Consider the following 15,009-nt stretch of genomic DNA (forward strand, 5'->3'; position numbering starts at 1 on the left):
CCTCGAGTCGTGCATGATGAACGCCGCCAACGTCACGGCTGTGGGTTTATCTCATGCGCTCAGCGGCACCATGATGCTTTGAGAGAAGCCTGTATACACAGCTTGCATTGCATCGCATCGTTCGCCGGAAGAAAGGAAACGTCATCAGCGGATGTTAGGCGTAGACCCTGAACGGGCTGGAGTAGTCCGTAGTATCACTGCGATGCAATCACCAGACTAGACCGAAGGGAGTCACTGGCAGTAGCTTGAACGATCACGGCGAGTGTTAGCGCTGGTATAGTACTACGAACTTGTCTCCCCTAAGCAGACAACAAAATACCTCCCTCTCTGAGGGACGGAGGTCAGGAGGTATAAAGGTCTGCTTCAATTCACGCCTGTCAGACCGTAGCACAGACATGTGTCGCCTCGATTAGGAAATGCCGAGACATGCCGCATGAAGCCGACGACGTGCCGCTGTCATGTCTCACGGATTTCTCCGGACGGTAGCGCGAGCTCATAGCACATCGGAGGAGGCCTGCAGCTTGCGATGTCTCTGGATGCAAATGAGCAATGTAGATATATCAACATTTATTCTGGATCAAACGCCATGATTTTTTCGAAGAAACCAGCAGGCTTCCTCTCCTTATATTAGTGAATAAGGTTACCTAACACCCTGTCATGAAGCTGCTGAATATGTCATATGAGTTTGAAATGTAGAGAATGGCATACAGTTGTGAATATGCAAAGGTCATCAATTAAAATTTGGATGTTCTATGCAGACTTGGAGGATCATAGGGTACTAAACAGAACCGAAGGTGGATGCAGAGGTAGACGCGTCGTACAAGATCCGATCGACGCGTTTCGGAGATGAAAACGCTTACGTAACTCCGAAAGTGCCTCGTACGGTCTAACGGGATACTAATGAGTTTGAGCGCTTGCCGCTTCTCGACGGCGTACGCGGCTACATTCAGTCAGAATAATTGAGCGATTTTCCAGAGAATGAACCGATGATAGCGATGGCTATCGTTTCTTGGGTGACAAATGCACAAGGAACGGCTTAAATCAACGTAAGCAATAGTGACTTAGTTGTACTTGACGGCGCAACATAAGTTGCTTTCTTACCGCGACATTGCCTTCAGAAATCATTGTCATATATTTTGAAAACTGTATTCGGACTGAGGCTGTCACACAGAAGCACGACTGCGTTCCGTCCTATAAGACTTTATCGACTACAGTACATGCGCTCGAAATACACAACATCTAGACGGAACGCGGATCTCGGTACAACGATGCTTGCTGCTTAGTCGCAGAACTTGATCAAGAGATTCTCCTTTGAGGGTGTCAGCATGGAGAACATGCACATTCTGTTGTTGAGATCGCGCTCACGTTGTCAACCGGGCACCCCACCTGCACCCAGGTTTGGTCGGACGTATGAAAAGCACTCGTACAGTTCTCGGAGGTACCTGACGTTTCAATGTGTTCGTTCACTCTGCAAGGCTTAGGACAAGGAACGGACTGAATACTCACAATCAGCACCTTGACCATCGCAGCCGTCGTAGTAGCTGGTTCCACGTGTCAGGCTCTTATTCAAGTAGTATGTTAGTTCTACTCACTCGAATCCGCTGGTGACAGAGAACTCGTGGCTGTCAATGTCATCTATGTCAACTTCATCGAAATTGCGAACATTCATTCCACTTACGGAGGAATGAGAGAAATATCAGTGCTGCTATATCCATTCTTGAGCGTCGTCTCGATGAGCGTGCATTTCTCTCCATTGTTACCGCAGTCACCTGTTACAGCAAGCAGAATTAGTCAGTGCTTTCGCACTGATCGAATAGTGCGCACCAGTCTGGAGGTATCTGTGTGCATGCCAAGTGCTCGTCAGCAATTGTTCGAATAGCGGCACATTGAAACGTACGCGATGGCGCTGATGAGCGGTCCGTTAATAGTATAATTAGCACCATTGGACAAGACTTGACCGTTCATCGCCCGCAAGTACGGCTACACGGAACGGTTCAGTTCATAGACCTAGACGCATTGCAGCTGCACGAACAGTACCGCGGCCACATCTGTGAAGATATCTCCGTGAGCACATTACTGACAAGTATCCTAACGGTCAGTACTTACTTGTTGGCGAAGGACACCGTGTGGGTCTCAGCATTGACCTGCACGAGGGCGATCGCGAAGGCGACGAATGCAGCGGTGAACTTGGAGAACATCTTTTTCGGTCTTATTCGAAGAGCTGGTGAGAATGCACAAAGTTGGAGGTGTAGGATCTGTGGATGCCAGCGAATCCTACATGGTTTTTATACTAAAAAACAGGGCACAAAGGACACCAGCGACTATCAGGACGCATCACCAGACGCAGCCCAATGAGCACTTCACCTGTCAATGGTCGGACGAAGCTAGAAGTTGATGATCAAGTCCTTCCGCATATGGAGTTAACAGCACATTGGAGAGGATGCGGGAGCACGGAAGGGCATCGGGACAGTGTTTGAACAGTCTGTCAACAGTTCATGGATGTGATTCTGTGCTTGGAGCTCTGTGCGACCTATTCTGGTAGCAATGTGGATGCCTCGCTGAGCATGGGCACTCGGAATGCCAGATGGCCAGTTGGAATCACTGCTCATTCTAAGGTCGATCTACGACGTAAGAAAGAAAGCGCCAGACGAACTTACCGTACAGTGTCCGAACTCGCAAAAACGATGGCCTCCCCCTTTTTCCTGTCAGAAGCTTCTCGTCGCACAAACACCCGTAACATTTAGTGGCGGACCAAAGCTGAGCCTTCATGTATCCAATTAACAGAACTTACGTGATCATGAGTAGGACAATGCTGTCCGGAGACGGCGTTGAAGCGCATTATTGGGAGGCGCACCCGATTGATGGCCGCAAGGCCACAATTGGCCATCCTTCAGAGCAGACCGATCCGATTGCCGGTCGGAGGTACTCCGAGGCAGCTTCTAGATGAGTGGAAATTATGTATGCCGCTGCCGCGAGGCCCTAGCTGGGGAAATGGAAATTGACAGCTAATGACCTCGGAAGATTGCTGTGCGCTGAATGTCCTATGATGCGCCTACGCTCCAAGTACTACCGCGCTCTGCCTCGCCGACAGGCGCGACACTAGAAGCTCTGCGTGTACGTTGGTGGGCCGGAAGCGCCGGGTCCCCGTTTCGAGCAGGTGGCTTTTGGCTTGAGCGCGCCGCTCGCAAATCACGCGCTCGCGAAGAATGCATCGACCGGAGAGAGCGATAGCATCGGTAACGGCGTCTTTTCGTATGTCCTTGCTGTTCGTGTGTCTGCAGATTCGTAGCGCTGAATCAATCTTGATTTCTAAGGACAACAAGATACATCTGAGTGTAATGGGGCAGTGATTGTTAGATGAAGGACCGAATGGAATGATTGTGCCACTACCATCTAAATCATGCACGAACCACACGCACTTTCAAGAGACTGCGCAAAGAATTGCATGTCGGCAGAATCGTCGGGCGTCCTTTGTCAGTCCCAGCAGTGCAATCAGCCGGCCAGCATGTGACGCCCTGCATCATTGCAGCACCAGCGGCTGCGCTCCAAAGACGGGCGTTGATATGGGCGATGACTGGATCGTCTAGCCTAGCTCACACGAGAATGGTAAGACAGAATGATAAACTGATCAGGTGCAGATTCCTGGGGTTGAGCCCGGCGAGTCTGATGCATCGATCCTGGTCCGATGAACCCTCGGAACTTCTCTTGTTGTAAATTTGATTTGACTGGGAAGATGTCGAGTCTCCGAAGTATCGACTGAACGAGCTCCATGACATCATTTAAATGGTGCGAAATGATGATATATCTTTGCTGTCCGTAGCACTCTGCCATATTTAGAACGCAACAGGCATCCCATGAGTGTTAGTGAGCGGAATCACAGTTCACGCGGCTGGCATTCAAAGTTCTCATGATGACGGTTTAACGGATATCCACATACCTCGGCCTTGTGCTCGGCCCACCGCATGGCTCAGTCTCCCGAGATGGCAAGAAACGCCTTTCGGCTGATGGTTCAAAATCGAGGGGACTCACAGCACCACTGGCAGTCGCCTGCGTCTTGATAATCGGAGATCCAAACTCACGCGTGCCGTCTTGCAGTTGGCCTGAGTTATAAATTTGGATCTAAAATGTGGCTGAGGTGGCGGGATGAAGCACGATGTCCCACAGTGTCCCACCCATAGGATTGAGCCGCCCCTAAACTCCCGAAAGCGAGATGTGGCGGAGGTTGTAAAGAAAAGTGCTTCCATGTTTGAGGTACGGTGGACGACTCGGTCCAAACGTCCACATAATACTATAGTCATACATTGCAACAAAGTCTATTGAACATCGAGTCAAGTCGGAAAGGGAGGGGAGGTTACTAGACCACAGACGGCTCGCAAAACTTCGACCGCCCAGAGGCTCTCGAGTCTTAATAACATCAAACGTGAACATGACGACGCGGCCTGAAGTAGTCGTATGTGACCTACTATCTAGACCTCCGGTCACCTACCTACCTAATATGGTTCCGTCCCATCGGCGGCCCACGCGAGGAGCGCCATCAGAACACCCTCAAAGAACATCACCGCCAGCGTACAGTAGTGCAATTTTTCAGATTTCACACACTTATTGGACTTGTATCAGCAGAACCAGGCCACGTAGCGACTTGTCCGTAGTACTAGTCGATACGGATGAACCTTATACTGATGTATATTTAAGACGACATTTACACTACGTGCTGCGAGAATTATTGTTGGGTTACATGAAGCATTCGGAATAAATCTGGGTGACGAGTGCCTAGCAGAACCGTGATAATACTTTCCATCTAGTCACAGAATGTGATGAGCAGGTTCTCCTGCAATGGTGTCAGCAGCGAGCGCGCACATTATTCGGCGAATCGGAGGATACGCTCACATTGTCAACTGTACACACAAGCTCCTCCGAGATTTGGTCGGGCGAATGGAAAGCAGTCGAACAATCTGCGTAAGTGCCTGAAAATCGGACGCGTATGTTAATCTGCAATATTCCGTGCAAGGGATAAATTGTACCGACAATCGGCGCCTACACCGTCACAGCCGTCATAATAACTGTTTGCACGTGTCAGGTTCTTATTCGGCATTATACTCACCTGAATCCACTAGCGACAGAAAACTTGTGGCTGCCGAATGCCATCCATGTCAGCATCGTCGTAATCATGGATGTGTATTCCACCTACGGAGGAATGAGATTAATATCACTGCCACTAGCTCCATTCGCGAGCGTTGTCTCGACGAGCGTGCAGTTCTCTCCATTGTTACCGCAGCTACGTGTTGCAGCAAATAGAATCAGTCGGTGTTATTGGACTAATTAAACAGTGCGCACCGGTCTGAAGGTATCTGTGTGCATGCCATGTTCTCATCAGCAACAATTTGAACAGCTATTAATGACAACATACGCGATGGCGGCAATAAGCGATCCGTTGATAGTATAAGGAGCACCAGTAGATAAGACTTGACCGTCGTTTGCCTTCAAATACGGCTAAATGGAAAGCTTCAGATCCCCAGTCTCATAAACGTTGCAGCTGTACTGACAGTACCACGACCACATCTAAGAATACATCTCTGTGAGCATATTATTGACAAGTATTCTGCGGGAAGTGCTCACTTGTTGTTGAATGTCACTGTGTGGGTCTCAGCATTGACTTGCACGAGCGCCATCGCGACGGCCAAGAACACAACAATGAGCTTGGAGAACATGTCGCTTGACCTTAAAGCAGTGAGTTGTTGAGAATGTGCAAGACTGAAGGGTGTAAAAACTTGTGGGAGAGGGATGCCACCACAAGTCGTACATGGCTTTTATACTAGGGAGCACAGTTGAAAGTACAATGGCAGTTATTTGGGAGCGTCAGCAAGTGCAGTCAAGAGAGCAGTGCCACAAGCTCACCTGTCAGTGGCGGTCTGACATGGCTAGCAGCTGGCGTTCATGGCGCTGCCCGACGGGGTTAGCAGGGTGATGAAGGGACATGGACGCACCAAGGGGGACCGAGGTAGTGTTTGAATAGCCTATAGCAGCTCGTTGGATGATCCTGGTCTCGTAGCTCTCCTGCAAGCTATTCTGGCAGCCTCCTGGAAACTGAGTCACTCGGGACGCCAGATGGAGTGTTCTATTGATGATTTTATAGATGGTAAGATAATGGCGCTTAAAGGAGCTACCAGCGTAGTATCCGAACTTGAAGGGATAACGATTCCTCTATATTTCTCCTGATTAGGAATTGCTCGCTGCGCGACTCTCCGTTGCATCTCGGGAAGCCAAACCTGAGCATATTTGATAGATATACATAGGCCCGCCCAAATGTGGCATGTACAAGGCTGTCTAGAGACAGTACCACAGCCTAGCATAGAAAGGCGCACACGGCAGATTGCTGCAAAACTGGTATTGTCCGTTCTATAGGGCAGAGTGCTCAGATTATTGGTGCGGGGAACCATCTGAGGTCTAGTACGCGCCACATCATATGGTCAGCCCATTCGAAAAGATATACAACAATCTCGCTTCGAAAGACTGAGAATCGGGCGTGCAGCCACACTGGCGATGCAACGTGGGATGGCGACCGTGACAGACTGCCATGCTCTGAATCGTCCTATGATGCATTCACATTGCAAATTCCGTGCACTCTGCCTCTCCGACAGGTGCGACGCTAGAAGTCCTGAAAACATACCGATGAGCCAGTGGCGCCACTAAAACTTTCAAGAGATAGCTTCGGGCTTTAGCACGCGGCGTACCGCTAGCTCATGCGCACGAATTGCGCGCATCCAGCCTTTCGGGCCCACGGGTGAGAGCGCCAATACAGCGAGATCTGACTGCACGTCCTTGCTCTTCGGATTTTTCCAGTTTCGAAGCGCTCTGATCCCGGTCTCCGAAGAGGCTAAAGCTTACGTGAGTCTGCCGGGGACGGTGACTGTGGAAGAAGAACTTGGGTTTATTGGTTGAGTTGCCAATGCCTAAACCATATGCGAGCTACCAGTAGGCGCACTTTGAGACTTTGGATGAAATACTAGGGCGAGGCGTCGTAGCGCCCGTGAAGCCTGAGCTTGGCAACATGCCGCGACCTGCCGCGACGCATGCCAGACCTCTTGCACACATAGCAGTAATATTTGGGTCCGCCGTGTCAATAGCCAATATAAACTCTGTTATTCGGGGGGAAAAGTCGTGCATCTTACTTCGAGCGGGTATATCTAGATTGAAACAACTATGACATATGACGATGCAAGCAGCATCAGAAACCTTTATCTTTTTCCTCCCTTTGTCACCTTTTCCCAGGATTAAGGAGAGAAAGTGTCAGAAAAGCGCGAGGATCTCCTGATATTGAACCTTATGAGAGCTTTTTGCTCGAAAGGATGGTGAAAAGGCATTGATCCGCCAGCTGCATCTCAATCAGCCGAAGCTCGGCTTTCCGGCTTAATGTCTTTAAACCGAAATTCTCGTGACCTTTCCGGCGCTTTCTGGGTGACTTTTCCATGGAAAAGGATAAAATAAGCGCAGAACCCCACGCTTTTCGGGCTTAATGCCCTTTTTGGACCGAAAAAAGCTCCAAAGGAGGCTAAAAAGCAATATTTGGATTTTCCTGATGCACAAGGTACAGCTGACAATTGCTCAAACAAGCCCACTGTATCATAGTTGCAAGTCGAAGATTCAAGAACGAATACCCCTCAACTCCTCAGTCTCACGCTTGCACGTTCTCGCTGAGTTCGGCTCGATAAGCTCGTTTTTCCGACGGTAGATATGTGTTTAAACACCCACCTAAACTCTCCTTCCACGTTTCCTTGTGGAAAGTACTCGCAGACGTAGTACTTGGCAGGCTATGCGAGCAGCATCAACAACAACCCTCTTTGTGCAGTCATGCACTCACCCCATAGCTAGCAGGGAATATCCCGTTACACTCTTGCATACCACAGCCGACCTGCTTGGTTGCTTTCCATACAACCTATGCCAGCCTCACATGAACCCCATGCGGACTGACAGGCGCGAAATAAGGAGAGACGCACCTGAGTAAAATGCGACGCAACTGGGTCACTAGGGTTGTATTGAGCTGGCAAGGTTCCGCGTAAAATCAGTGCTGCATGCAGAGTTGTGGTGCGGAGGCACTCACAAGCCTCGTCGGTCCAAGACTTAATGGCCGCTGCAATTCCATAACTACTGCCCGTACCAGCAGCGAGGTTCTCTGTGGCAGAAGGAAGTGTCAGCGAACTACTCGATATGTAGGGCCTCACTGATTACACACCCCCGTAAGGTCCCAACTTGCCGCCAGAGTGCTCGAACACGCAGCCGTTAGCCCATTCCTGCGCTGCGGTGGCAAGCGTGTCGTTCCAAGTCAAGGCTACAGCGCCATGCTGGGCACGAACGGTATTCTGGTCGGACAGATACTGGTCGATGTCGCTCGGTGACGTGGCAGATACAACAGCAAATATGATTGAGAGTGCAGCAGCAGCAGCAGCAGTGGTCAACGCGGTAGGCATATTGTTCGTGCTGGATGTGGAAGAAGATGCAACTGCGGGCTCGGCTGATAAGACTAACTTCGGCGCTGTTCGTGGGGAAGTGGATGAAGACGACACCACAGAGGCGTCTACAGTTGGCTGCGTCGTTGAAATCACGACTGCTGTTTGGAGGGAAGAGGTAACGGGCGTTCCTAGAGACGGCGTTGGAGCGTATCGTTGGGAAGCGCACCCGATTGATGGCCACAAGGCCATAATTGGCCGTCCTGTAGAGCGGATGGATCAGATTACCGGTCGGAGATACTCCGAGGTATAACGCGCGCGAGAAGCTTATACAGATAATGCATTACATCATTTACGAAGCACATTTGAATGCATATGCAATAAATGTGCTTCTAGATGAGTGGAAACTAGGCGTACCGCTGCTGCGACGTCCTGGCCTGGGAAATGGCAATTGACACGCTAATGACCTCGGGAGGTTACTGTGCGCCGAATGTTCTATGATGCGCCTACGCTCCAAGTGATTACGCCCGCTCTGCATCACCGAAAAGTGCGACACTAGAAGCTATATGTACACGTTAGTGAGGCGGAGGCGCCCGGTACACGTTTCGAGGAGGTAACTTCTGGCTGGAGCATGCAGCGCGCCGCTCGCGAAGAATGCATCGACCGGAGAGAGCGATAGCATCGGTAGCGGCGTCTTTCTGTATGTCCTTGCTGTTCGTGTCTCTGCAGATTCGTAGCGCTGAGTCAATCTTGGTTTCTAAAGACAACAACGTGCATCTGAGTGTGATGGGGCAGTGATTATTAAATGAAAGATGGAATGGAATAGTTGAGTCACTACCATCTGAATTATGCATGAACGACACGCACTTTGAGACTAAACCAAGAGTGCATGGCGACAGAATCATCGGGCGTCCTTTGTTAGTCCCAGCAGTACAATCAGCCGAACAGCATGTGACGTCCTGCATCATTGCAGCGCCAGCGGTTGCCTTCCAAAGTCAGGCGTTGATGTGGGCGATGACCGGATCGTCTAGCTTGGCTGTCAAACTGGCGTTCAACGAGAATGGTAAGCAGATTGGTCGACAAATCGGGTGTAATTCATAGAGTTGAGCCCGAGTCCGATGCATCGATCCTGATCCGATAAACCTTCGGAACTTCTCTTGTTGTAGATTTGATTTGATTGGAAAGGTGCCGAGTAAGTAGAGTCTCGACTGAGCGAGCTCTATGACATCACTTGAACGGAGCGACATGAAGGTATAACTTTGTCCATGGCACTCTGCTGTACTTAGAAGTTAGAACGCAACAGGCATCCCATGAGTGTTAGTGAACGGAGTACAGTATACGCGGATGACGTTCGAAGGTTCTCATCATGATGGTTTCACGCATATCCACATACCTCGGCCGCGTGCTTGGACCACTGCGTGACCGGAGATCCCGAGACAGCAAAAAACACCACTCAGCTGGTGACCCAAAATCGAGGGGAATCACAGCATTGATCGGTCAATACATGAAACACCAACTGAATGATGTCTAATTTCACTTGTCTCCAAAATACACGGCAGACGTGCGAGTGACTGTCGACTCATCTGAAACCAATATTAGTCACCGCCGCCTTGAGCTACTTGCTAGCGTCAAATTGGTTCATTTCCTCGAGCGGAATTAGCTTTGAGACATGCCGTTCATAGACAGAGGCGAATCCTAACGTTCCGGAGTGTCACAGTTGGCTGCTCAGTAGTGACTGTTGTTGATCGTGATCATGCGGTGTAAAAGAGCGCAAGGAGGAATATGTCTTCGAGATTTTGACCGAGATTCAGCTGTAGGGTGAATGCCTTAGCTACGATAGAGATAAGTACGAGTAGTCGGAGCCTCTACTGAAGCAGCAGTGTATAGAAGAGTTCTTTGAGAAATCATGGTTGGTTCATCGACGGAGCGCACTGACGGCAACGGCCGCAATGAGCAAACCTGTTCAGATCGTGATCTGCGTCTTGAAGATCGGAGAGCCAAGATATGCGTGCCACCTTGTGGCGCGGCGCTCGCATTTGGACCTCAGCGCTCGGCCGCCGCGGTACATTGAACTTCATCTTCACGCTAAAGGATATACTTTGCGAAAGCTATCAGCGTTGTCTTCGGCGACTTAGGTAAGCAAGCGCATTGTATGGCTTCGACAATCGGGTGGGTGCCGTGATGGAAATATCATATATATGCCCTGAAGGTGAGTCAGACAAGCTGCATATAAATGATTCTCATAGAATGTTGATATGTGCCAACGTATGAAAGCACGCCGCGCAAGTCTACTAAATCATTGTAGCTGTATGGACGTTTTACCTCTTCGAAAACTCGTACAGGAAGCGCTTCCATGTTGGGACCTTCGTTGAGTTCTGGATGTTTGAAGTATCGCGGACGAGTCCTCAACGTCCACATAATAATCAGTCATGTATTGCACTAAAGTCTATTAAACGTCACATCAAGTTGAAAGGGGGTGGAGGGAGAAGGGGAATGGTGCCATAGACCTCAGCTCACGAGGTTCGACCCCAGCTCTCGAATCTTCATAATATCGAATGTTAATGTGACGATGCAGGGACCGTGCTGAAGATAGTACATCGTATATGACCTATCTAGACCTAGCCACCCAATCTGGTTGTATTCATTCGGTAGCACGAGCGAGGATCGGCGCCACTAGAGTATCCTCAAAGAATATCGTTACTTGCAACGTACAGAAGTATAAATGTGAGATGGCCGGGTCAACAGCATAAGATTATCGTCTACAACGCTCTGGCAGATCTGCGAACTCGTGATCTCTACCATTCACATGCTTATTAGAACTGTAGAACTTGGACAAGTGCGACTCAGTGTCTTGCCAGTCAACATAGATGAACCTTATGTTTATATGTAACACAACATCAACATTATTACATACTGTGAGGTTGGACTACATGAAGCATTCGAAACGAATCTGGTTGACGAGTGCCTAGCAGAACAGCAATAATACTTTCCACCTAGTCGCAGAACGTGATGACGAGGTTCTCCTGCAATGGTGTCAGCAGCGACCATGCACATCGTTCCGAAAATTCGCTCACATTGTCAACCGCACACCCAACCTGCACCCAGGTTTGGTCGGACGTATGGAAAGCAGTCGTACAATCCGCGGAAGTACCTGAAAATTTAATGGGAGTGTCAGCCTGCAAAGTTCCATGCAAGGGACAAATTGTACTTACAATCGGCGCCCTTACCGTCACAGCCGTCATAGTAACTGTTTCCACCTGTCAAGTTCTTATATTCTGTATTGAATTGTAGTGCTGCTCACCCGAATCCAGCAGCGACATTAAACTCGTGGCTGCCGAATGCCATCCACATCAGCTTCGCCGTAATCGTCGATAAGAACTCCACTTACGGGGGAATGAGAGAAACATCAGTGCTGCTATATCCGTTCTTGAGCGTCGTCTCTATGAGCGTGCAATCCTCTCCATTATTACCGCAGCCACCTGTTGCAGCAAATAGGATCAGTCGGTGTTATTGGACTAATTAAACAGTGCGCACCGGTCTGGAGGTAGCTGTGCGCATGCGGTGTACTCATCAGCAACAACTTGAACCAATATATGTGACAACATACGCAATGGCACCAATGAGCGGTCCGCTAATAGTGTAAGCACCACCAGTGGACAAGACTTGACCGTTCTGGGCCCTCAAGTACGGCTAAATGAAAAGGTTCAGATCGTAGTCCCAAAATTGTTGCAGATGTACTGACAGTGCCGCGGCCACACCTACGAAGACATCTCCGTGAGCATATTGTTGGCAAGTATTCTGCGGTAAGTACTCACTTGTTGTTGAAGGTCACAGTATGGGTCTCAGCATTGACCTGCACGAGAGCCATCGCGACGGCCAAGAATGCAACGGTGAGCTTGGAGAACATGTTGTTTGACTATAAAGCGGCGAGTTGTTGAGAGTGAGCAAGGATGAAGGTGTAGAAACTGTGGGGGATGGATACCACCACAAGTTGCACATGGCTTTTATACTGGAAAGCAAAGCGGAAAGGACACTAGCAGTTATTTGGATGCGTCAGCGAATGCGGTCGGGAGAGCAGCGCCGCATGCTCACCTGTCAGTGGCGGTCGGACACGGCTTGCAGCTGGCGTCCACGTCTCTACTCCGACGGAGTTAGCGGGGCGATGAAAGGACATGGGCGCACCAAAGGGGAACTGAGGTAGTGTTTGAACAGCCTACAGGAGCGCATGAAATGATCCTCGTCTCGGAGCTCTCTGCGAGCTATTCCGATGGCAGCCTCCTGGGGACTCCGTTGAGACTGGGTCGCTCGGGACGCCAGGTGCAAGTGCCGCATGTTCTATTGATGAATTTGTCAATGGTTAAGATAATGGCGCCTAAAGGGCTTTACCAGCGCGTTAAGGAGATGAAGAATTCTCGATCTTTGGCCCATTTAGATTCCTCGCTGCGCGACTCTCCGTCACATCTGTGGAAGCCAAACCTGGGCATATTGGACAGATATGGACCCGCCCAACTGCGGCGTGTACAAGGCTGTCTAGAGACAGTACCACAACATAGCATAGAGAGGCGTACATGGCAGATTGCTTCACGGCTATTGTTGTCCGTTCCATATGGCGCAATACTCAGACTGTTAGCCTGAGGAGCCCTTCAGGTCTAGTATGCGCTACATCATATGATTAGTCTATTCAAACAGATATACAATAATTGCGCTTCGGAAGATTGGGAAACGGGCATCCAGCCCTCACGTCCGAGCTCGGGCAGTGGCAGTTTCTTGACGCACTGGCGATGCAGCGCGGCATGGTGATCACGGCACACTGCTATGCTCTGAAATTTCCTATGACGCATACGCATTGCAATTACCGTGCGCTCTGCCTCTCCGACAGGTGCGACGCTAGAAGTCCTAAATGCATTTTGATGAGCTAGTGGCGCCACTAAAAGTTTCGAGAGATAGCTTCGGGCTTTAGCACGCGGTGTACCGCACACGTTGAGTCATGCGCACGAAGCGCGTGCATCCATCTTTCGGGCCGGCGGACGAGAGCGCCTGTACAGCGGCATCTGACCGCACGTCCTTGCTCTTCGGATCTTCGCAATTTCGAAGGCGATTTGATCCCGGTCTCCGAAGAGGGTAAAGCTTACCTGAATCTGCTGGAGACGGTGATTGTGGCATAAGAATTGACATTTATTAGTTGAATTGCCAATGTTTAAATCATATGCAAGCTATGCGCACTTGAGACTATTTTGAATGCGCGTTTGTCGGCAAAGGCGTTGGATATCCTTGTTCACTGCCGTCGACAATGACATAGCGTTGGTCAATAGTGGCTCGAGCGACATCGCCTTGCCCTACTCCAACGTTAGTGGATCCACTCCAGAGATGGGCATTGGCGTGGGCAGTGGCTATTATGATTTAGCTAGGCTGTTAGGCTGGTGCGTCATGTAGGACGAAATCGTGGATTGGTCAGGTGCCGATTTTCACGGTTGAGACTGACGTTACTGCATCGATCCTGCTCCGATGAATTCCGGAGCCTCTTTTGCTTTAGATCTGATTGGTGGGCATTACTAGGGAGCCTGAGGTATGTCAAGCGCTCGGAGGCTCCAAAGTATTGGATCAGCCCAATTTTCTAGTGGCGTGTCGCATGACGATGTCTTTGCTGTGCGCAAAGCTATTGGTATTCTGCCACTTTGTGATGTGGATAAACCTCAACGTTGTCAAGTGGGAGAAAGTACTGTTAGTTCGTCGGAAATTTGAAGAAGATACGCAGTCACATGAAAGCTCAACACGTATGGACACACCTTAATATCGTCCTCGCCTGACTCTAGATCTTGAGCTACAGTAACGCCACTGACGAGGGGGATCGCTATCAAAAAGATGAAACACAGGACATTATTCTCGAGAATTGCTGCGAGAAACCGTGGGCGGCCGTAAAGTCGTTCAAATAACTAGTACCACCCCCATGATATGCAGGCGTTTGTTAGGACCATTAGCTCGTTCACTACCTAGAGCAACTTAGCCTTGAGGCCAATCATGAGGGGCCAGACACAAAGGCCGTTTGTTCCGAAGTGCCATGATTGTCGCCGACCGTTGATGCCAGTCGTGCTCTCGAGTTAGCTATGAAACAGAGTGTTAAAGTCATACTGGATTTGCCGGCAGATGCTGGGTTTCATCCAAAGTCAACTTCCCAGTTTCGTGAGTAATAAATACACAAGTAATCAATTGAAGCAGCAGTAGAGTAGCGGAACAGTCATTGGTCTGTTCGAACAGAGCGCAGCGCCGGATCAAACGTGCTAGATCGCAAATCTGCATTTAGCCCTCCGATCAGCGGAGATTCAAGATCGCGTGCGCAGTCTGTGACGCGGTGCCGCCGCGGTTGAGTCAAAGCCTTGAAGTTGAGTTCAGCGTTCAACGTCGTACGTTATTGCCAACAAAGTATCTGAATTTACAGTCAAACCTGAGAAAATGTAGCGCTATGGACAACGTGTGAACTCATTAGTACTCCGCACGTTCATTATATGAGTTTGCATCATCGCAAACTGGCATGGATAAAACCATGGTCGGCGGTCGCCATGCGCCT

The 15,009-nt window shown here is 49.8% G+C and overlaps 6 protein-coding genes across 6 annotated transcripts; 1 reads left to right on the forward strand and 5 right to left on the reverse strand.

The window, feature by feature from the left end:
- Positions 1-1,162: 1,162 nt before the first annotated feature.
- Positions 1,163-2,445, reverse strand: LAESUDRAFT_725012 (uncharacterized protein). The gene is made up of 11 exons (XM_040908736.1): positions 2,365-2,445; positions 2,279-2,290; positions 2,107-2,221; positions 2,033-2,048; positions 1,898-1,980; positions 1,825-1,838; positions 1,679-1,769; positions 1,593-1,622; positions 1,507-1,541; positions 1,366-1,442; positions 1,163-1,309 (listed from the first exon to the last, which is right to left on the reverse strand). Exons 3-11 carry the CDS (start codon positions 2,196-2,198, stop codon positions 1,280-1,282), a joined length of 468 nt encoding a protein of 155 aa, XP_040765289.1. The 5' UTR covers positions 2,199-2,221; positions 2,279-2,290; positions 2,365-2,445; the 3' UTR covers positions 1,163-1,279.
- Positions 2,446-4,798: 2,353 nt separating this feature from the next.
- Positions 4,799-5,708, reverse strand: LAESUDRAFT_758553 (uncharacterized protein; the record flags this gene model as incomplete). Its single annotated transcript, XM_040912459.1, has 8 exons — positions 4,799-4,828; positions 4,888-4,964; positions 5,026-5,060; positions 5,102-5,131; positions 5,189-5,275; positions 5,408-5,490; positions 5,544-5,559; positions 5,617-5,708. 8 exons carry the CDS (start codon positions 5,706-5,708, stop codon positions 4,799-4,801), a joined length of 450 nt encoding a protein of 149 aa, XP_040765290.1.
- Positions 5,709-7,549: 1,841 nt separating this feature from the next.
- LAESUDRAFT_812166 (PR-1-like protein) lies at positions 7,550-8,621 on the reverse strand. Its single transcript, XM_040914382.1, has 6 exons — positions 8,231-8,621; positions 8,099-8,170; positions 7,995-8,038; positions 7,859-7,933; positions 7,750-7,808; positions 7,550-7,691 (listed from the first exon to the last, which is right to left on the reverse strand). The coding sequence occupies exons 1-6, from the start codon at positions 8,463-8,465 to the stop codon at positions 7,673-7,675; spliced, it is 504 nt and encodes a 167-aa protein (XP_040765291.1). The 5' UTR covers positions 8,466-8,621; the 3' UTR covers positions 7,550-7,672.
- Positions 8,622-10,528: 1,907 nt separating this feature from the next.
- On the reverse strand, positions 10,529-10,959 carry LAESUDRAFT_725019 (uncharacterized protein). The gene is made up of 3 exons (XM_040908737.1): positions 10,872-10,959; positions 10,719-10,811; positions 10,529-10,653 (listed from the first exon to the last, which is right to left on the reverse strand). The coding sequence occupies exons 2-3, from the start codon at positions 10,797-10,799 to the stop codon at positions 10,576-10,578; spliced, it is 159 nt and encodes a 52-aa protein (XP_040765292.1). The 5' UTR covers positions 10,800-10,811; positions 10,872-10,959; the 3' UTR covers positions 10,529-10,575.
- A 478-nt stretch (positions 10,960-11,437) lies between these two features.
- LAESUDRAFT_742943 (uncharacterized protein) lies at positions 11,438-12,351 on the reverse strand (the record flags this gene model as incomplete). The annotated part of the gene is made up of 9 exons (XM_040911224.1): positions 11,438-11,467; positions 11,519-11,595; positions 11,657-11,691; positions 11,746-11,775; positions 11,833-11,923; positions 11,979-11,992; positions 12,052-12,134; positions 12,187-12,202; positions 12,260-12,351. The coding sequence occupies 9 exons, from the start codon at positions 12,349-12,351 to the stop codon at positions 11,438-11,440; spliced, it is 468 nt and encodes a 155-aa protein (XP_040765293.1).
- Positions 12,352-13,264: 913 nt separating this feature from the next.
- On the forward strand, positions 13,265-14,377 carry LAESUDRAFT_773022 (uncharacterized protein; the record flags this gene model as incomplete). The annotated part of the gene is made up of 4 exons (XM_040913807.1): positions 13,265-13,565; positions 13,703-13,864; positions 14,001-14,165; positions 14,272-14,377. Exons 1-4 carry the CDS (start codon positions 13,432-13,434, stop codon positions 14,375-14,377), a joined length of 567 nt encoding a protein of 188 aa, XP_040765294.1. The 5' UTR covers positions 13,265-13,431.
- Between the last annotated feature and the right edge of the window lie 632 nt (positions 14,378-15,009).

Source organism: Laetiporus sulphureus, assembly GCF_001632365.1.
Source record: "Laetiporus sulphureus 93-53 unplaced genomic scaffold LAESUscaffold_15, whole genome shotgun sequence".
NCBI lineage: Eukaryota > Fungi > Basidiomycota > Agaricomycetes > Polyporales > Laetiporaceae > Laetiporus > Laetiporus sulphureus.